Genomic DNA, 22,255 nt, shown 5'->3' with positions numbered 1-22,255 from the left:
AATAAGAGAGTAAATAACAGTAAGTGGTTGCCAGAGTGTATTGAGGGTTTTTTATGGGCCAAGCCCTGTTCTTAGATCTCTGTATGTGTTCATTTATACCTCACGTGGAGATGAGAGACTAGTTCCAAATTGTATTATCTAGACGGGTAGAACTGATATTAGAACTAACTTTTGTCTTCTTAACTCTTGCTTTGTTATGCAAGCCCCTCCCCCTAGTTGAAAGCCATTTCCTTAATATCTGCATAGGTTATCATTTGTGAAATGTACTAATATACATAATTGATTTTATTTCATCTTCGTAGCACTCTGGTTTTTTTTTTTTTTTTTTTAAAGATTTTATTTTATTTATTTGAGAGAGAGAGACAGTGAGAGAGAGAATGAGCGAGGAGAAGGTCAGAGAGCGAAGCAGACTCCCCATGGAGCTGGGAGCCTGATGTGGGACTCGATCCCAGGACTCCAGGATCACGCCCTGAGCCGGAGGCAGTCGTTTAACCAACTGCGCCACCCAGGCATCCCTTCGTAGCACTCTTTGAAACAGTCAGATGAGTAAACTGTATAACATATGTGGGAAGTGATGAGTCTGGACTGAAATTCTTCTCTTTTCCTCCAAATTCTGTTTATTTGCACCATGCCATTATTTTCAGCAAGCATAGGAAAGTGAATTCCGAGTTTCTTGAAGTGGTCAAAGTACTTTATTTTTTCCCCTTTCATTTAAAGCAAATGTGGCATACATGTATATAAGATATTTATTTATACTTATTTTGGCTTAGCTCTTCATTTTTACTCATCTTTGTGGCATTGGTTTGGATGTGTCTTTCTTAGGGGTTTTTTACTTACACTCAATGCCCTGCTTAGGGACTAGGTCAGTTTTCCCACTTATTATTTGAAACCCTCAGAAGATCAGGTGATTGTTTTTACACTAAACATTCATAAGCCTTTATTTGTGATTTATTTTGAAAAGAATCAGAGAACAAAATTAAATTTTTATCGAACCCAACAAAATATGATTCATAGGTTAAACATCGTGGAAAATGAACAAAGGATAAAGAATAAGAGGAGTTCGCAGCATAATCTGAAGAAACTGAAGAAAATGTATTTTATTTGTAGGTGAGATTCCCCCTCCTATGAAGAGTCGTAATCTGGCTAATCTTCTTAATATAATAACTGTACGATTCTCAAACCGCGTCTCTCTTTGACAAGATGGGCAAGCTCAGATAGAGCTTAACTTCTCACAGCAAGTCAGAGGCTTACGGTTCACGTTCAGTCTCCAACTTGAATCCTTTATGGTTTTGAATGGCAGTGTGTTTTTCTTAAGGTCTTGTGCGTGTGTGTTCTTTCCTTGCTAGAGCTCTGGAAAGAGGCTTAGTCCTTATGTGCTCCTCCTACTAGGTGAGGAGGCTTGGGTTTTGCACTCTCTGGCTTCTGTGGGGGCATATGTGAGCTGCCTGTTGTATTTGACACCAGGGCGACAGCAAAGAAGTGTGTGAGCTGAGCAGTGTGTGGTAGGACCCAGCTGTGTGGATTTACCTGTACGTCAGGCCAAGGAGCAGCAGTTAGCCAGACCTGACAGTCAAACACTGAGCACCTTCTACCTCCACTCCAGAGAGCATTTTAATGTTCTGTGTGTTTATTGACTAGTTGGCATTTGACACAAAAGAAGTTGTCAGAGCTGGGTTGTTTTTTATTTTTCCCCTCTTCACTCTTTAGTGCTCTGGTCTATGAGAGTTTCCCCCAATACACACTGCATATCACAAAGATACGCATTTTCTAAAGCAAAGCAAAGAATCATGGCGTCTGCATTTTTATACTGAATTTTACATTAAGAATTAGTGTTGTTTGAGTTAATAATAGGTAATGTGTTGGGACGCCTGGGTGGCTCAGTTGGTTAAGCGGCTGCCTTCGGCTCAGGTCATGATCCCAGCGTCCTGGGATGGAGTCCCACATCGGGCTCCTTGCTCGGCAGGGAGCCTGCTTCTCCCTCTGCCTCTAGCTTGCCTCTCTGTCTGCCTGTGCTTACGCTCTGTCTCTCTCTCTCTCTCTAACAAATAAATAAAATCTTAAAAAAAAATAATAGGTAATGTGTTGAATAGGCAATCTGTTGACCTTGTATAAGAATGAAAATAGTACACCGGGAATGTTTTGAACAGCCTTGTTTGACCCATACCCCTTTCCAGTCATTTCCCACCTCTACCTCATAGGCAACCATGGTGGTCACGTATCTTTTATGTTTCTGTATGCACATGGAAGCAGATAGCCTGTCTCTTGTCTTCTACTTCCTGAGATATTCTTCCTTTCCCTAAGGGAAGCTTTCTTATTCTTGTTAACCGTTGCAGTGTATCTCATTGTTTGTACATTGGATGTACCATGGTTTATTTTGCTATTCTCTGTGGATGGACGCTTGCATTGTCTCTAATCTTTTTGTTGAGTTGAGATTACATTTATATACCAAAATACTCATTCTTTTAAAGTGTACAATTAAGTGTTTCTAGTGTGTTTCCAAGCTTTATTTCTACAAATAGTGATCCAGTGTGTAAAACTTGCACATATATTCTTCTGAACATCGTACAAGTATATCCAATGAAAAAAATCCTCAGAGGTGGGATTTCTGAGCCAGTGGGCAAAAACATTTATATTTGGATAGGAATTGTCGGTTGCTGTCCGTTGGTATTGTACTAATTTGCAGTCTAGAGTCTGAGAGGACTTTTTCTCCATAGTCGTGCTCGGAGTGACTTTGCCTTTTTATAAAGCAATTTTAATTCTTAAGAACTATGTGGAGTTCATGAACTACCAGTTTAATCTAATCTTAATTCTTGATTGAGTTCATCAAGATGGAGATGGCCCAAAAGTTCTTGTTAAGTCCATAAGTATTATTGTTTATAATTGATCTCATTAGTTAATTGGTAAAATTGTAGGCTGTGAATGTTGATACACAGAATAGATTACAGATGTGTGGTTTTAGGTGGAGTGACATCTGGATCCGCATTCTTGCCTGCCATGTAGATATAATAATGCTCACAGTATCAGAATTAAAATTTCCAGTGGAAAGAGACCATTTATATTCTCCTTGTCCTATAGTAGGGACATTCCTGTAAAATTTTATCCTTTTGATACAGCCTTCCAATTTCTAATGTTTTATTGCCTGTCTGATACACTGGACTTCAACTGAACTCAGAAGTAGGTTGTTTTTGTAATGATATAGCTTAAGTATTAGTTATAAATAGAATTTCAGCCTCCAATGATGCCTTTTGATCTAGGTCTCTTGCTCTTTATTCTCATTAAGATAGAGTCTTTAATTCCTTAGAGGTGTTGACCTTTGTGCTCCTTTTTATACGCAGATTAGCCTTATAGACTTGCCTGAAGAGATCTTCAGGTGGTATTTATTTATTTATTTATTTATTTATTTTAAGGTGGTATTTATAAGGCGTAGCCATTTCAAGTTTTGAGTTTTCATGTACATTTGAATTATTCAAGGATTTTAATAATGGGTTAAATTCTGTGAGGGGGCATTTAAGTATTCTGCCTATAAAAAGGACTGGTAAAAGATTCATAGGAAAATACAGGCTTTCCTGAGGTCGCAGTGACAATTGCGATATAGTTTTGATTAAATTTATGATGAAGTGTATAAATACATAAGTATATGCATGAAAATATCATTAGTTCTTTCTATGCCCTAAATAATAGCTGATGTTGAAAACAGGCCACTTAACCAATGAATTTATCTAAACTAATGGTTTCTGTTCGTATTCTAGGTTCTTCATAAAGGAAAACTATTAGTAGTTTAATTTTTAAGCCAGTCTTACCATTGTAGATGAGAAAATACCTTGAGTCCAAGCAGAAAGCTTTCATTAGATAAATAGATCAGACTTTTGTATGAGTAAACTTGAGTGTTTGCCTCTCTTAGATCAACCGGTTGCTATATTTCTATTCCTTTTTTCTTTATTTACTTGGGATAATTTGCAAAAAGATACAGAAAGATTTAAGTTTGGCCCAAAGGGTATTTTCTCTGGACAACTCTGTGATAGGTCTATGAAAGAAGGCTGCTTTATTGGGGTAGGAGAGGGTGATAGGTTCCCTGTATCTGGTTGAGCAGGTTGCTGACTGCATATAAAGACAGTGTCCATTGGAGCATGTGGGGGCTAAATTCCAGTTTGTGTTCCTCAAGCCATGCCCCATGGAACAGGGCTACAATGAACCACAGCAAGGCATACCATTTTGTAATTCTTACAAAGGTGTTGATAACAGCCTGAATATGTGTCTTTTTATTTGTTTTATTTGAAAATCAGTTGTTTCCACCTTTTCTGTCTTTTCCCCCTTTGAGAAATTTTCTGTGGTATATAGATAATTCCTCTACGAGTGTGTGTCTTTATACACATACACACACATAATGCCATTTATATGCTAGGTGGACTCTTTCACTCTCTCTCTGTCGTGAGTACACATACACACACACACACACACACACACACACACACACACCCCTTACATGCGTTAGGTATTCTTTGAAAAAAAAATCCCTCCGAAGGAGGACATAACCTTATATATATTCATTTCTTTATGAAATAACTTCATAATATGGGTCCTCTCTTAGTCACTTTGTTTGAACAGCATGGTACTGTTCTGGAAGACTTGGAAATGGCCTCAGACAGTGCTAGCAGTGGATGTTTGAAAACGTTTCTTTGTAAAATTGGAAAAGAAGAGAAGCGAAGATGCCTCACATGGATTTAGCACTTATTCTAGAAATGAAAGATCACGTTAAAAAAGTAACATGTAAGTGGATACTGTATCAAATAAACATTTATAGGATGAATAAATCTTCCAAATATCCTGACATTGTGTAAATGGATACTGTGGTTTGATTTGCTATCTCCAGTGTTCGTGTGATAGAAGCATTCAGAAACTGCTGTGTCTCAAGCAGACTATACAGACAGGAAGGTTTGCTCTGAAAAACTGTATAAGGTTTCTCAAAGAGTAATTCTAGTGATGAAAAAGACCCTGGTGTCAAAGAAACATGTCAGGATTGGCGAATTGAATTGTTCATGGAATATGAGAGTGAATAAAACCATTATTTCTGAATTAATGCTTTATACAATGTATAATTTAAATGTATATAATTAAATTAATACATTTTATAATAGGCATTTGGCTAATTTCTATCTCTAGAAGTTTCTACATTCAGGTTGGCTAAGCTTGTCTTGATACTCTCTTACTGGAAAAATTAGGGATTATCTTATATTCTGATGACTTTATATTCAGTCACCTATATTCATTATTATTTCTAAACAGAAACTGAGGCTCCTGGAAGAGCTTGAAGATACGTGGCTTCCTTATCTGACCCCCAAGGATGATGAATTCTATCAGCAGGTAAGATCTTTTCATATTTGTATCAATTTGTATTGATTTGTTCTGATCTGTAAAGCAGCTGTGGTCTGGAGAGGTTAAATGGGAATGAAATGGTCTGATTTGGGCTTCCAGTTCACTTCTCACATTCCAGTTTCTTTCGATCTGTTTTCTGCTGTAAACTTAGGGCTTTGGCACAGTAGACTACTTTCTTTGTCCCCAAACTTTCCATGCTTGCTTCTACTTCCTTGCTCCCACTCCATTCTGTTTCTTTTGCACAGAATATCCTTTTGCCCTTTCCCTCATTGCCAGATGGCTAAGACTTCACTTACACATTACCTTCTTTGTGAAAGTTTCCTTGACTTACTTTACCTAAAGTAGAATCGGCCACACTCTCTTCTGTGCTACTTGGACCTTGTAAATACCTCTGTCATGCCCAACACATTGTATTGCAGTTATGGCGTTCCATGTCTCTTTCCCTGAAGTAGTGGTAAAAACCTCAACAAACTGATTGTAGCAAAAGGGGAATTTATTGACCTCCTTTAACTTAGATATCTAGGAGTATGGGGCTGAATCCAACTTCTCAAAGGATGTCCTCTGGATCCCTGCTTTTCTCTGTGTTGGGGTTTGGCTCTCCCCTGTGTGACTCCATGCTGGCTAGGCTCTGACCTGCTAGCGCACCTAGGAGGAGTCTGACAGCCCAAGGGGTATGTGGTCTTAAGCACATGGGATCTTAGAAGAAGGTAGCCATTTCTTTTTTTCTGGTTCCATCTGATTTTCCTGGTAGTGATCTTTGGTTAAAATCCTGTGCCTATTCCTGAACCAGTCATTGCGTTCAGGAGTATGAGATAGACTCCCAATTGCCCAGTCTCGTTCCTGCACCCCCTTGTGGAGCTAAGTTCAGGTAGGACCATGTCCACTCAAACTGCATGGACTGTGAGTTGGATATGGATGGTTCCCCACAGGGAAATTGGAGTCCTGTTCCCAAGGGTGGAGGGGAAGGCATGTTGGGTGGGCACTAATAGTCCACATTCATCTATTCTTTCCTACCAGAATGTAAGCTCTTGGGGAAGAATTGGGCCCCTCATCTTTGTTTCTCCAGCACCTGGCAGGCACTTGTATATGATGATTCTCGGTAACCGTGGGAGGGAGACAGGAATGAAGAGGTTTATCCATCTAGCATTTAGGTCCCTGGACCTCCAGTTCACTCTCAGTTCCAGGACGTGTCTTTCACTGGATCAGTCTTTTTCTGGATTGCTCTGGTTTCTCCTTTTTGTCCCTCTTTCTTAATCCTTAGAGCTATAGCCCATTTTCCAACCAAGACATAAATCTGACCATGTCACCCCCCTGCTTCAAACCCGGCAGTGGCTGCTCCTTGCCTGGCTCTTGCCTTTCTAGTGTTATGTCCCCAACTCTTTCATCTATTTACCTGCACTGGTCTTTGGCAGGAGCTCAGACTAGCCAGGCAGTCTCCTGTTTTGGGCCTTCATGCTCTATCCTCTGCTGCCTCGCCTTCTCCCTCCCTTGGTGAACTGTTACCCGTGAGCAATGTGTCACCTCTTGTAGGATGTCCCTGACACCTCCGCAGTGTGGAGACTTGTCTCTGCTCCCTCTTGTGTGCACCCGTAGCACTTTACATGCGCCTTTATTATCTCTGTGATTTTATTTTTACGCTTGTCTCCCCCATGTTCTGTGCTTTGTTTACCGCCTGGCAGGTAGGTGGCTGGTGGGTGTTGCATTAATTTCCTTGGATGGGTTTCGTGAATTAATGCATACATTTGTTAATTTAAAAACCAAGTTATGTAATAATGTTTTGTATGCTTTTAATTTTGTTTTTATACACACATCCCTCTTCCCCAGGGAGGTGGCATCGGGCAAGGTTCGCAGGGTATATACAGAAATGTCGTATGCCAGCATGGTAGGGTTTTCTCTTTTGAGCTTTTCTGTTTTTCCAAATTGTCTTAAATGAACATGTATTCTTGGTAGTCAGAAAAACAAAACAAAAACAGTTATCCGAAGGACCCTTAAATAAGCCCACAAAATATGACCAGTTCTTAAATCCTTATTACTGTTTTTATAGATAGAAGCCATCTGGTACATGGTTGCACACACTGTTGTAAAGCAGCTTCTGAGCCTTTTGGCTTTGGTAGGGTTCAAGTAGTGGTAGTACATGAAGAATTAAACACAGAGGTTATCAGCCACCCTGCGCAGAGCCAGTCCTACACCGGGGGATAGAAGCAAACTCAAAGGCAAACAACAACTATCAAGGCTGCTCTTTTACCTTTCCAAGACCCACAACAAGTCTGATACCAGTATCTAATCCCCTTAAGTGCACCTTGTAATAAGGGTTAGTGTTTCAAGAGACCTTTAGTAAAGGAAATCTATTCTCTTGAAAGACAAAGTGAAAATACTTTTTTAATGACATGAATAAATAGAAAGTTTGGATTGACTCGGGGTCCCTTAAACAGGCCCTGGCCACAGGAATGCCCATCCAGCTGCCAGGCACAAAAGCAGGACTTTTTCGCAGCTTCCCTGTTGGGTGTATGTGTTGACCCTTACAGTGTGGAGTTCAGTCCTCGCAACTCGCTTGTGCATTTATGCCACAAATGTTCATTCGGTCACTGCTCTTCTTTAGGCTTTCAGTGTTCGAGGTAGGTATGATCTTCCTCTTCTAGAAATTTCTCTTTAGATCCACACAAAGCTCTGTATCTGAGCAGCAGAGGTGGTCCAAGCCCACCTCTGCTTGTCCAAGCAGGGACTCCGAAGGCCCCTGCTCTTTCTGCTCTGTTGTGTGCCTCCCAGAATACCGTGCTCAAATTCAGAACACCTTCAGAGGCATTTTTTGGTTTCATCTGATAAGACCATGGAGAAAAAAATGAAACAACAACAAACCTGAAATAGAAAGTAGAGAGAACTTCTGTAGGTTCACCACAGAGCACAAAGAAATGAGGAACTACATAGTCCAACACAAACCTGGGCTTCCAGATCTTTAAGTGCTACCTTTCGCATCCAGAGAACACGCCTCTCTCCTCAGTATGCCCCCTTGCTTTCGATTACTGTGTACTTTCCACGCTCTGTGTTGTTCTGGCACTGCTCGCTTTTGTAGATGCTTATAAGAAGAATGTTCTGGACGCAGGGAAGAGCAGAGCCCCAGAGGTATCTGAGGAGGAGCCCCCAAGGCCAACACGCCTGGCGCAAAGCGAGAGAGTTGAGAACAGAAGGGATGAGGTCAGAGAGCCGTGGCCTGATGATAATGGGAACTTGCCGTCTTTGCCTAGTATATCGGCTGTGACTCTGAATGACATGAGAAGCTGTGAGACGGTTTGGAGCACACGTGTGACAACTTCTGAGTCACATTTTGGTGAGGATCCATTTTCTAGGATCGCCTGCTGTTCATTCTCTTCTCCAGGGGCAACCTTCCTTGTGCTGTTTTCCTGAATAAGAAATCCTGCTGTCCTCCTCTTCCATGCTTCATCCCTCATTCAGGTGCCGGACCCTGGCAGGTCTGCCTTTTCATAAGCCCTCAGAGTGTTTCTTCTTTTCATTCAGGGCCTCATTTATCATCTTAGACCAGCACAGTTTTCCTGTTCTACCTAGTGGTCCTTGTGCCCTCTCCATTACCATCAATATTGTGTTCCTCTTAATATGTTTGACTTGCCACTCCTTACTTTATAAATTTTGCTCAGTCCCTCTTGCCTGTAAGGTAGAGTTCACCCTCCTCAACATGACCTCTAAGGCCACTGACCGTGCGACCCTAGACTACCTCTCTGTCTCATCTCTACCCATTGCCTAACATGGAGAGTGACCATAGACTATCCTGCGGAGTCTCTTGCTACATCCTGGGTCTGCTCCTATCTTTCATCCTTCCATGCCTTTGTGCACGTTATTGCCTGGGCGTGGAGCACCCTTGTCCCCTCTTCTGTCTGGCCAGCATCTACTCACCCTTGAAGACATTGCTGATATATGACCACTTTGGTGAAGATACCGGCAAATGCCACCTGTTTTATTTTCAGAATATATTCAAAATGCAGCCACCTCCCTGCACCTCTGGCATCTACCCCGTGGCCAGAGCTCCCATCGTCTCTTCCTGAGATGTTTGCCAAGCCTTCTGTTTGCCCACAGTGTCTGTCACAGTGCTCTTTCTGAAACCTACATCAGCTCATTCTTCTTTCTTGCTCAGAGGGCTTCCCATCGTGTTCAGAGTAAAAGCCGAGGACTTCCGTTTACCCACAAAGCGCAGGAAGAGCTGGTTCCCCACTGCTTCTCCCAGCTCGCTCCCTGCCTTTGTCGCCCCTCCTCTCGCCACCTTGAGCAGCAGGCAAGCACACTGCTGCCCCCCCCAACCCGCCCCCCCGGTCCTTTGCACTGAATGTTCCCCTTGCCTGGGACTCTCCCCTGCTCAAGGTATCCGCGGGGCTTTTTTATCTTCATTTCTTGAATTTCTCTGCTTGGATGTCATCTTATCAAAGGCCCTCTCCGACTAGCCCGTGTGAAGCGGGAACATTCACCGCTGGCATTCTTATCCTATCTAACTGGGATTTCTTATATTCCATAACCCTTATCATAATCTAAAGACTATTTTACTAAATAAATAAGTCAATAATAAATTTATAAAACACTATGGATATGATGAGCCCCATATATCCTATATATTTTTATACCATATACATGAATATGAGCTCCTGGAGAGCATATCAGAGTTTCGTTCTCTTCTGTGTTCCCAGCGCCTCGTGCTTTGCAAATAGTATATGCTCAATAAATACATATTGAATACATGAGAATTTTCCAGATTCCCTTCCTGCTTTTTTATTCCCTACTCCTACAGTAGTGTTTTCATACTTCCCTCGTGATAAGTCTTTCTTTAGCTACTGTTTTTAAATTTTATTTGTACTGTTAAATTATGAGATGCCTTGAAACAGGAGCTACCTTGTTTTTAAACATTGTATTTATGGCACTTAATGCAGTATCTAGTAGAGAACAGATATTCAGTACATTTTAAATAAACAAAAAATGAACCACTGGATTGGGGCACCTGCGGGACTCAGTCGGTTAAGTGTCCCGACTCTTGATTTCAGCTTTGGTCTAGATCTCAGGGTCATGAGTTCAATGCCCCCACATTGGGCTCCATGCTGGGGATTGAGCCTACTTTAAAAAAACAAAACAAAACAAAACTACTGAGTGAGTGAATGAAGGAGCAGACATCTGTGGGTCACTTTGTAGCAAACTACATGTCATCCCGACTCAGCTGTGGTAGCTGTAGCAGGGTGAGTGGAGTGACCTCAGAGTGCAGAGCCTGCTTTGGAGACAGCTTGGCGTCAGGCAGCAGAAGGTTGGCTGGTTAGGCCACATGTGTCCAGCCCACTTGTCTTGGGATGGCTACCGAGTCATAAGCATGTTACAATGAAAATTGTATAGAAAATTTTATGATTGTTAATGTATACATTTACCAGCGAAATTTAACAGCCAGACTAGAAATAGAGTCCCTTGATATCACAACACTTTGTTTGTTTGTTTGTTTGTTGTTTACTTATATTAACATATAATATATTATTTGCCTCGGGTACAGGTCCATGAATCATCAGGCTTCACAGCACTCACAACACTTTTTAAATGAAGTACATTTCCCAAGTCACTTGAAGATTTTAAATTTAATTTCACTCTACTGAGGGTTGAGTTCCACTGGTCTCATTTAGATGGGTCCTGTAAAACTTGTCTCTCCATTTAGCAACATGTCTGTCCTCTCTGTATGGTGAAATTCTTTCAGAACCATCCCTTGATATGAGAGGAGAAGCAGTAGAATTTTTATATAATGGCTTAACATAGGTGGAAAATAAAGCTTATTCTCCAGAAAACCTAGCATTCCACATGTTTCAGCCATCGAGAAAGACCTGGCGTGTTGGTGGTTTGTATCTAAAATACCTTTCCAACTGCTTATTAAAAATCATCATTTAGATCAGGAAACCTTTTGTAGATCTCAAAAGATATATTAGGTGACCAGACAACTATTAATACAATTGCATGACTCTATACTTGGCAAAACTTGAATGGAATTCAATAACAAAAAAATTCTGACATTTTTGAAAATCTGCCAGCAGCTGTTCCAATTTCTTGTATGATATCTGCTGTTTTAAATGTACCTGTCTAAAATGGAAAGGGAACTTACTTGTTTGCCAGAGTGAATTAATATTCAATTATTTAACGTTCAGCTCTTTTCCAGAGTTACTTGTAGTTCTCTTTAAAGAAGTACTACATGGTAGTTTTAGGGATCAGGCATTAGTCTAATTACTTGCTAAATAATTAGAGTGGGCATTTAGGATGGGGGATTTTCTTTTCTTTTCTTTTTTTTTTTTTTTTTTGAGATAGTGACCAAATTCACCAGTTCCATTATTTGTATTTCTTGTGTTAAAATCATAATTTCCTAGAGCATTCAGCAGCATTACAAATGAGATTTAAATTAGAACCAGAAGTTAATATTGAAACATTTTGAAAATTCAGGGTCATCGAAAAGAATCTCCTGGCAAATGTAAGAAATGTAATGAAAATTAAGAAGTTTTGAATGCAACATCTTTTCCCTGACTTTCTTTCTTTTTTTCCCTGATTTTCTAATTTAAAAAGCTTTTTATATTTACTTCAGCACATTTGAAAAATACATAGATGTCTAAAAAAGAAAATTAAAATTATGCCCAAGTTTGCCACCCAGAGATAACCACTATAAACTTGTGACCATATTTTTTCCCCCCGGTTTTCTTTTCTGTATTTACCTGCAATTTGTTTTCACTTCAAGCTGAGATCCTGTTGTCTCAATATCTGGTTACTAATTTCTTGTTTAATAGTACTTCGTTATTTACATTTTTCACAGAACAGTACATAAATTTTTCTAAAGTCTGTTACTTTAGTATTCCATCCCATGAATGTACCATTTTACCTCTAATCCACTGTTGGACATTTCGGTGGTTTTTAGCTCTTAATTATTATAAAAAAAGTATGATGAATGTCCTTGTAATCTTGGTACATTTCTCTATTTCCCTGTGATAAATTCTTAGAAGTAGGATAACTGGGTTGAAAGATATGCACATACTTAGGTTCTGGTGAATTTTGTCCACCTAGCCGTAAGCAAGGTTGCAATATTTTGCATTCCTAATTGTAGACTACCAGAATATTTGATTTTGCCTCACCAGCAATGTGTATTACTATGATAAAATTTTATTTTTTGCAAATTTTATAGGCAGACTAAATTAAATACAATTTAATACCAATTATGTTAATTTACATTTTTTCCTGACTTCAGTGCAGTACATTTTTTCTATATTTAGGAGTCTTCTCCGTTAATTTATGTGAATTTCTCTGCTGATATGTATTATGTATGTGTGTGTGTATACATACATATATTTATCTATTTATATATATATTTAAATTTGGAGAGGTTCTTTATTAAGAATATTAGGACCATTTTTGCCATCTAAATTGCAAATAGTTTTTTCCAGTTAGTGTTTGCCTTCTTATTTTATATTTCTTTTTATGCAAAAGTTTAAAATTTTGTACATTCAAATGTATCAATCTTCTAAAAACAGTTTAGTGGTGAGCTGTCTTTATGTACAATTTGCATACCATAAAATTCACCTTTTAAGATTATACAGTTCAGTAGTTTTTGATAAATTTGTAGAGTTGTGCAACCAGCACCGCAGTAGTTTTAGAATATTTCCAAACCCCCAAAAGATCCCTCCTGCCTCTTTTGCATTTGTTGGCCTTCTTTCCCATTTCCAGCCCAGACCCTCACTAATCTGTTTTCTATCAATCTTAGATACTTTTTTATTCTCTTACTCTTCGAAACAAGTCTGAGCATTTATATTTGGGCCAGCCAAGGGCTTGGGGATATAGTGAAGAATAAAATTGCTACCATGCCCTCCTTTTGGGAGATTCAGTCTTATGGGACAGATGATTAAACAAATAATAGTTCAAAGAAACATGTACTTACAGATTGAGAAGTGCTGTGAAAGAGAAATGAGACGTGTATGATGCATGATAATGGGGGATGCGTATTTGAGGAGGGCAGTGCAGGGAAGGATTCTTTGAGAAAGAGGCCTGTAGGATGAGAAGGGCCTGGCAGGTATAGATTTGGGAGGAAGAGCCTGTCCTGAAAGGAGAGGTGCTGAATGCTGGCCTCTTGAGGCCTGTGGGAAAAGAGACCCATGTGGTCAGAGGGGAAGGCACTTGAAAGATCAGTTTAAAAAAACAGGGAGGGCGGGGATACTTTCCCATGTCATTATTATTGTTTTATTTTTAGAATGTTCTTTTTAATGTCAAGGTATTTACATGTGATGCTCATATGGCTATGTGAATTTCCCAGGTCCTTAGAGTTGTTATTCCCCTGTGTTAAATCCATCTTCCACAGTCTCCTGCCCCTCTGTATAGTGAATGATGGCTGTAAGCTGTGTGTAGGGGTGTGTGTGTGTGTGTGTCTATGTGTATTATCTCTAGTCTTCCTCCTCTCAGTCCCAGAGGGAGTGCGTTCCCAAATAAAGTTCTTGGGAATTATCTTACTTTTCATTAATATTTTATACTGAGGATTATTTAAAGAACCCCAGAATCGTTAAGGAAGTATGGAGACATTTTCTTCTTAACCACTGCCGTCGGTTAGACGTGCTTTATGTGTGCTGAGGCCTCAGGGACTTGCTCAGAGAATAACCAGTTTAGTGATAGAATTAGAGTTACTGCTCATGGCTCCAGAATATTCCATTGCTGCTAAATAGATGACATTGCTCTCTTCATGAGCGGCATAAACAGGAAGTAGGATATTTCTCTTTTTATTTTTCAAATGGGATAAATGAGTATAGAAGCTATAAATCCTAAATGCTTCCCTGACAGTCCCAATGGCCATTCATAGTGGTGTGCCGCATAACTCTCCTCTCTGTCACTTTAAATTTATGATCACACATCTCAGGTAGTCACTCTGAGAAGCAAGGCAATCCTACTGCGCTTTCCTAGTAAGATCATTTTTCCATATGCAGCCTTGATGACTTCATTTTTCTTCCGTGTGCATAGACGTCCCGCGTCCTTTCTATTTCCTGCATTCTGGAGCAGGCAGAATGGGCTAGATAATGCTGTAGTAACAGACATCCCTCAAATCTTCCCCCTGCGCTATTTTTTCCCTCATTCTACATATCATTTGTGGGTTGGCAGAGAATCGCCACCCATGAAAGTAGTAACTTGGAGATCTGTGTAGCTACCAGCTGGTGACTAGCCAAGAAGAGCGTTTCAGAGGGTGTGGTACTGGCAACGAAGCGATAGCCATCATTTTTCTGGACACAAACAGTCACATGTTTCATCCAACATGAGGGGGCTAGGAAGCGTAATTCCCCACATTGCGTCCAAAAAGCTGGGTGATGGCAGAGGAGTCCAGAACTGTCTGGCAAGCAGCCCACGTGACCAACACACATTCCTAGCTAGTGATTTGTCTTGCATTTTCACTGCGAAAAATTGGAGTGCTCCTCTCTCTGTCCCTCCAAAAACTCCCTGAAACTTTTACCTGTTTGCCTATTACCAAGTTTACAGTCCTCTGTGAATTTAGATGTTTCTCCTTCCTGTTTTATTTATTTATTTATATTTTTAAAAAAAGATTTTTATTTATTTATTTTACAGAGAGAGATCACAAGTAGACAGAGAGGCTGGCAGAGAGAGAGGGGGGAAGCAGGCTCCCTGCTGAGCAGAGAGCCCGATGCCAGGCTCGATCCTAGGATTGAGATGATGACCTGAGCCGAAAGCAGAGGCTTAACCCACTGAACCACCCAGGCACCCCTCTCCTTCCAGTTTATTCCAATATAGGAAATATCTTTCTTCTGACCCAAATGGTTTTTGATCATATAGTCCTGTCAGTAACAAATGTGAAGCGCATACAGTGGTGTCCTACTAAGTGTTTAAGAATGGGCTGTTTGGGAAGAAATAAACCAGCCTCGATTTTGAGTGTTTCCTGATGTCTGTGGTGTAAATACTTCTCCATGGCCGATTTCAGGCTACCATCTTCACATCACTGAATGCAGGTGGGAAGAAATGTACATAGCAGGTTTCCCAAGGGGATATGAAGTGACTCCAGCACCCTACCGATAGTTCTCCATAAAATAGATGTATTATCTGTATCCTTGTGTCTGTTTTATAATAGACGTGTGTTTGTGTCTGTATATATTAAATGTGTGTATGTGTGTGTATATATCACACATATATGTACACATATTTTAGTAAAGCTTGATTTTTTTTATTCTTTAGGTTAAAAACAAAACAGTTCTGCTATCTTCTCCCCACCACCTCTGGCGGGTGGCCACACGAACCCCACATGATTCATTCACATACTTGCCTTGGGAGACTCCTGTTCTGGCCACTCAAGGATTTTGCTCCTGTAGTTCATGACCATGTGTCCTACAGCATCCTCCTCTTCCCAAGAATATCCTGGCAGGCTCTGGTGTGTCTCCCCCCATCTTCCAGCGCTGAAGATGGTCCCCCAATCCGGTATCGGCCTTCATGGACAGCTGCGTTTTTCTGTTCCCCTTTGGAGCATGACGCCGGAGACAGACATTCAGAACACAGCGGCCTCTGCTGCTGCTCTGTCATGCCGTCCGCAGCTGACTCTCATCGCCCCCACTCTGCTGAAATCGCTCTTGTCATGGTCATCAGTGATGTCCACGCTGCCACGTCTCGGGGAGTGTGTCTATCCTCATTGGCCTCCCAGGGGCGGTCGCCTTCTCCATCCTTCTTGAAGTGCTCCTGTCTTTTGACTCCTGCATAGTACTCTCCTAGTTTTCTCCCTCAGAGATCTCTTTGCTCCTTTCCTCTGTGACTCAGGAAATGGCCGTGGGCCCCCTTCTGGGTTCACACGGTTTCCCTGGGAGGGCCCATTCATTTTTAGGCCTTTAAAAACCACAGCTGTGTGGGGCACCTGAGTGGCTCAGTGTGTTAGGCCTCTGCCTCCGGCTCAGGTCACAATCTCAGGGTCCTGGGATTGAGCTCCACGTCCGGCTCTCTGTTCAGCAGGGAGCCTCTTTGCCCCCCTCTTTGGGCTCCCCCCTCTGCCTGCCTCTCTGCCTGCTTGTCATCTCTCTCTCCATCAAATAAATAAATAAAATCTTTCAAAAACAAAAACAAACAAACCCACAGGTGTGCTGACAGCTGCCACCTGGATTTCCAGGTGTGTCTGTGCAGTGCCCCCTCCCCCTCCGCCTTCACTTCCACCTGAAGATTTCGTAGGTATTTTAATGGTTACAGCTCCAAAATGGAGCTCCTCATTCTTTCCAATTCTTCCACTAGCAGTCCTGTTTTATCCTAGTCTTTCTTATTTAAAAAAAAAATGGAGGAGTGCTTGGGTGGCACAGTTGGTTAAGTGTCCAGCTCTTGGTTTCAACTCGGGTCATGATCTCGGGCTCTGCACTTAGCACGGAGTTTGCTTGAGACCCTCACCCTCTGCCCCTCCTCCTTGTGCATCCACACATTCTCTCTCTCAAATAGATAGATAAATCTCTAAAAAAAAAAAAAAAAAGGTAAGCTGTTTATTCAGTTATTAAATCCAGAAACCTGAGAGTTATCCGGAACTCCTTTCCTTTCTTTGCCTTCACGTTGAGTGAAGCACTCAAGTTAAGCAGTTAAGCACTGCCTGTGCTCTGCCTATAAAATACGTATTTCACTTTTCCATTTATCTCTGTCTCAGATTTGGACCATTGTCGCTTTTCTCCTCAGAGATTCTAATAGCACCTGACAGGATTTCTGCTTTCACGTTTGGCTCTTTCCAGTCTGTGCCCGATATTGTAACTTAAGAGTGATTTTTATAAAATGTAAATCGAATTACTCTTCTCCCCTTGGTTCCTGTAGCACACTTCAAGTCAAATCCCGATTCCCTGCTTTGACCTGCCAGGCTCTGTGTGGTCCAGCCTCTGCCTTCCCTTCAACCTCACTACGTGTCACTCTGCCTTTGGCTCTTTTGCTCTAGTAAAACAGGCCTTCTTTATGTTTCTAGAACAGTCTGGTCTCCCTCCTCAGCACCTTTGTGATTTTTGGTCCCTTCCCCAGGAAACTTTCTCCCCAGCTTGTCACATGGCTAGCACCTCCTTTTCCTGAAGATCCCAGCTTAAATGCCAAGTCCTTAGAGAGTCTTCCCTCATCTGTGACATATTTCCCGCTGGTTTGTTTCTGTCCTACTACTTAATTGCAATTTTCCTTATTTATTACCTGATCTGGTAGAAGGCTCTGTGAGGGCAGGAACCTTATCTCTGTCTCATGTTTGGTGGGTACTCTGGAGACATACATTGAATGGAAAAAAAATGTATGGAGGAATAAAAGTCTTGCCTTGTTTATCATATAAACGGTAATCATTGAATGAAGATATAGAAGGAACGAGTCTTAAAAATGGTGGGCTGTACAGGACTGTGGAGGTACCGATCAGATTAAACTTTACAAGGGTAAAAGGTAAAATCCTGTGCTTTGGTTAAAAAAAAGTCCATTTCATTGTGCAGAATCAGGAAACTCTGGCTTGTCACCCGTTCTTAAGTCCTACGAGCCAGAAGTGGTGGCTGAACAGGTAATGAAGAATTTATTGCCACTTTGGCAAGAAATCTGTGTTTCCATATTAGAGGAGGGATCATCTGACAGTATTCTCCTCTAGTGACACCAATAGAATGATCACAGCGGACCACCTCCTTTATGCACTCATTCATTCAACACTTACTGAACACATTCTGGGCACTCGTATTATCGTTGTAAGCAAAATTCTCCACGCTCTAGTGTTCATGGGACTTGGTAACTAATTCCCAATGAGAAGTGACTTCTCCTTCAGGGAAAGTATCAGAGGAGATAGAAGTTCATTGTTGATTGGGAGGCAGGGCGATCTTGTGGTTCAGAACTCCCGCCCTGGAACCAGACTCAAGCCCAGAGGCTTCAAAGCCCAGTTCCACTGGGTACCAACACTTGACTTCGGGCAAGTGTTTACAATGTCTCCGTGCTTCCAGATTCCTCTGTTGCAACCGGCGATAGTAACAGTACCACCACATAATGCTGTGAGTGGCAAATGAGTCCATGTGTCTAAATCATTTAGAATAATACCCGGCCCTTAGTAAGCACTTAATAAATAGGCAGTAAGCCATTAATTAGTAAAATTGGGGTGTCTGGAGGGCCAGCGTTTGGAAGACAGATTGATGGCAGGGAGAAGTGGCTGTAGAGGGAGCCGGGCAGATCAGAGCACACATGATTATTATTTTGTTTATAGTAAAGATGAATCCCTTGAGCTGGCACTTGAAAATCTTGACCGCATGGTCAATGGCCTTTGTTTCACGTGACCTTCCATGTGAGGCTGGAGAGATACGGGTCCTGTTCAGAAATGTTACCTGCCGGTTGTTTGTTTGTTTGTTAGTTTTTCTCCCCTCCGAAATGCTGACAGAGCATCACAGTTCTGGAAATGATAAACTCCCAGCGCTCCACAAGCCCCTCTTTTTTTTTTCTTAAGATTTTATTTATTTATTTGACCGACAGAGATCACAATTAGGCAGAGAGGCAGGCAGAGAGTGGGGGAAGCAGGCTTCCCCCAAGCAGAGAGCCCGATGCGGGGCTCGATCCCAGAACCCTGAGATCATGACCTGAGCTGAAGGCAGAGGTTTTCACCCACTCAGCCACCCAGGCGCCCCTGAACCCCTCTTCTTGCTTCGGTTTTGTTTCAGTGGCAGCTGAAATACCCGAAACTCATTCTCCGCGAGGCGGGCAGTGTCCCCGAGGAGCTCCACAAGGAGGTGCAGGAAGCCTTCCTCACGCTGCACAAGCACGGCTGCTTCTTTCGGGACCTAGTCAGGATCCAGGGCAAAGACCTGCTCACACCCGTGTCGCGCATCCTCATCGGCAACCCTGGCTACACCTACAAGTACCTCAACACCAGGCTGTTCACGGTGCCCTGGCCGGTGAAGGGCACGAGCCCCAAGTACGACGAGCCGGGCATTGGGGCCGCCTGTCAGACCTTCCTCAAGCTCAACGACTACCTGCAGACAGAGACGGTCCAGGCTTTGGAAGAACTCGCGTGCAAGGAGAAAGCCAACATCGATGCCGTGCCCGTGTGCATAGGTCCAGACTTCCCCAGGGTCGGGATGGGGTCCTTTGACGGGCAGGATGAGCTGGACATGAAGAACAGAGCCGCCTACAACGTCACTCTGTTGAATTTCATGGATCCCCAGAAAATGCCCTACCTGAAGGAGGAGCCTTACTTCGGCATGGGGAAGATGGCCGTGAGCTGGCACCACGACGAGAATCTGGTGGAACGCTCGGCGGTGGCCGTGTACAGCTATAGCTGCGAAGAAGGTACAGTGCGCTCCGGGGACATGCAGCCCTGGAGGCTCCGGAGGCATATGTGTGTGTGTGTGTGTGCATGGGTGTGTGTGCACGTGTGTGTGCGTGTGTGAGAGTGTATACACGTGCAAGGGTGTTGCGTGCTCTTTCTCAGTGTGCTAACCCCAGGTATCTGCAGAGTGCACATCTTTCTCACCTAGCGCTCTTATCTCGCTCATTGCCACACTGGGCTCCCATCGAATATTTCCGAGCGTAAGCACTGCTGTCACTTCGTCTTTCTCATTGCCCGGGAGAGCCACGTCTTGGTTTCACACAGCCAACTGCCTCTCCGTACAGTTCAGCGTACACTGTACAGTTGCTATAATTAACTTGCTGATAAAGGGCTGGGAAAACAAAAAATCTGTCAAATCTTTCCAGGTTCCCACAGGTGCACATTTCCAGCCTTGCCAAAATGCTCTATTGTGGTTGACATCACTGTCTTGATGGGAGTGATTTGTCAAATACGGACTTGTTCTTGGCTTCACAGAGATTTGACTACTGTCCTTCCTTGCCAGAAACAGTCGAAGTGGGTTCTGTAAGCAGACAGTCGCCTGTTTTTAGGAAACGCTTCAGCCTTCCCTATCCCCCCCTTCCCCCCAAATCAGCTCTGCAGTTTTAGACCTAAAAGAGGGGCTGTGGGTGAACTTGTTCTTAAAGTTTCTGAAATTTGTCCCCCTTGGAACAGAGATCAGAGGCTACCTTTTTTGTGGCGTCCTGGAACTTTTTTCCATCTTTTGTTCCATTCTGTGTGTTTAGGGTCTCCATTGTTTTTCAGCCCCGGGGTATAAAGAGACAGTTGAGCAAATCCAGGGTGTGCATGACCATTGCTGACTTTGTTCTTTGCCTGATCATTTGACAAAGAAATACAAGACACCAGTATTAGCTTTGTTGTCTCTTTTTCTACCTGTTTATTGAAAGACGCTTGGAAAACCAGAGTTCTAGACATCCCATCAGGGAACGAACTGGAGCTTTGGAGGGTCTGTGCCTTCCGGAAACGGTTTTCTAATTGGAGGTCATTATCGCTTTGTATGCTTTTTGTTTATGAAAATGACTGCTTTATGAAAGGGGTTTTAAAAAGAAGTTTTCATGATTCTCTTTACATTTTTTCCCATTTCCCCATCTCCGACATTTCCTCAGGACAGCTAAAATATCTTCCAGCTTTACCTCACGTCTTCAGCCCGGAACAAGGAACTAGTTTAGCAGTTGGAAATTTCGCCATTTTCCCTGGCACCTCAAATAATGATGCTGACCTGAGAAAATTGCTTGAAGGGGATTTGATGCTGTCCTAATGGAAAGAACTGAGATCCTCTGATCTTTACTAAGGCGTTGCCAGGGATTTAAGAACGATCACATCCAAGAACTCTGGTGGGAAGGAACAATGGATCCCGTTTGTTAGTTTCCTTCTGAAGGAGGCAGCTCTCTGAAGCCAAGGCCGTTGAGGCCATGGTATGTGATAGCTCAAACCATGACAAAGATGTCTTTGTGCTCCCACCTCCTCTCAGCCCTACAGTTTAATAGTCCTTTTGTACTCCCAGAGCGTGGGTGATCGAGTCTTTTTTGAAACCTAGAATATCGTTCAGAAAGGAATTTAAATTTTGAATGAATGCTTTCTGTGGTTGGGAGTAGTTAAGACTGATAAAGTATACAAGTATACATAAACACATAAAAGTTTATCCTTGCAACTGTCATCTGGAGGAGGAACTGAGGAATTAGAATCCCTAAGAGCAGCGGGATTTCCTTTGTTCTCTTAGAACAAATCCCAGAGAATCCCAGAACTCTATCTAATAATAATAACTGCAGCGCTGGGGGTCTCATTTATTGAGCACCTACTCTGTGTGGGGTATTGATATAAGCATTCACACGTATTAACCTGCTTTCTTTTTATAACAACCCTGTCCATCAATACTGCTATTTCCTCATTTTACCGATGAGAACACTGAGGCACAAAGGGATGATTAACTTTTCCATGGGTATGTAGCTAGTAATCAGCAGAGGTGGGATTCGAACCCAGACATTCTGGCTTCAGAGTTCTAACAGTTAAGGCAAACTATTTTATGAGCAGATTTTCCTATTCTTGCACTATGGCTCCCTCTGGCATTTGGGTTTTTAAAATACCCACTTCTGGAAGGTTGAAGGGAATGTTCTCCTTGCTCTCGCTATAGCAGGTCGAATATTCTCTGCCCTCTGACTGCCACCTCTCTTCTCTCCCCCTGCAACATCTGCTTGTAGCTTCCTACACATGCTCTCGGGGTTGGAATGCATTAGATAAGCTTATTCTGTGAAATGGAACCTCTTTCTGGGTCTCCAGTTGTGTGCGTGCGTGACATTGAGTCAGATGATTTCCAAAGCAAGTGCCTTGAAACTTCTTGACAAGTGATAGGTTTACCTCTCTAGCCTCCTTGTAATCCTGCCAGAGGTATGGTAAAGGTAGCCTCGAAGAGAGCCATATGGATTAAAAATTATGGTCAGGCTTAGGAACGGCTTAAAGTTGGCAAAGAGAATGGGAATTTCAGACCACGGTACTGTTTTCTGAGTCTCTGAACATGTTTGCCAAGCAATTGCTGAGGGAAGT

At 42.2% G+C, this 22,255-nt stretch overlaps 1 protein-coding gene across 1 annotated transcript in view; it reads left to right on the top strand.

Annotated features, from left to right (window-relative positions):
- Positions 1–22,255, top strand: part of FTO (FTO alpha-ketoglutarate dependent dioxygenase) — a 373,822-nt gene that overhangs the window by 103,719 nt on the left and 247,848 nt on the right. Inside the window, exons 2-3 of the mRNA XM_044256132.1 lie at positions 5,284–5,361; positions 19,029–19,656. Of these exons, the coding sequence (XP_044112067.1) occupies positions 5,284–5,361; positions 19,029–19,656 (706 nt within the window). The remainder of the gene's footprint in view (positions 1–5,283; positions 5,362–19,028; positions 19,657–22,255) is intronic.

Source organism: Neovison vison, chromosome 7, assembly GCF_020171115.1.
Source record: "Neovison vison isolate M4711 chromosome 7, ASM_NN_V1, whole genome shotgun sequence".
Classification (NCBI taxonomy): Eukaryota; Metazoa; Chordata; class Mammalia; order Carnivora; family Mustelidae; genus Neogale; species Neogale vison.
Note: the sequence above shows the minus strand (reverse complement) of the source record. Positions and strands in the feature narration are given on the sequence as shown.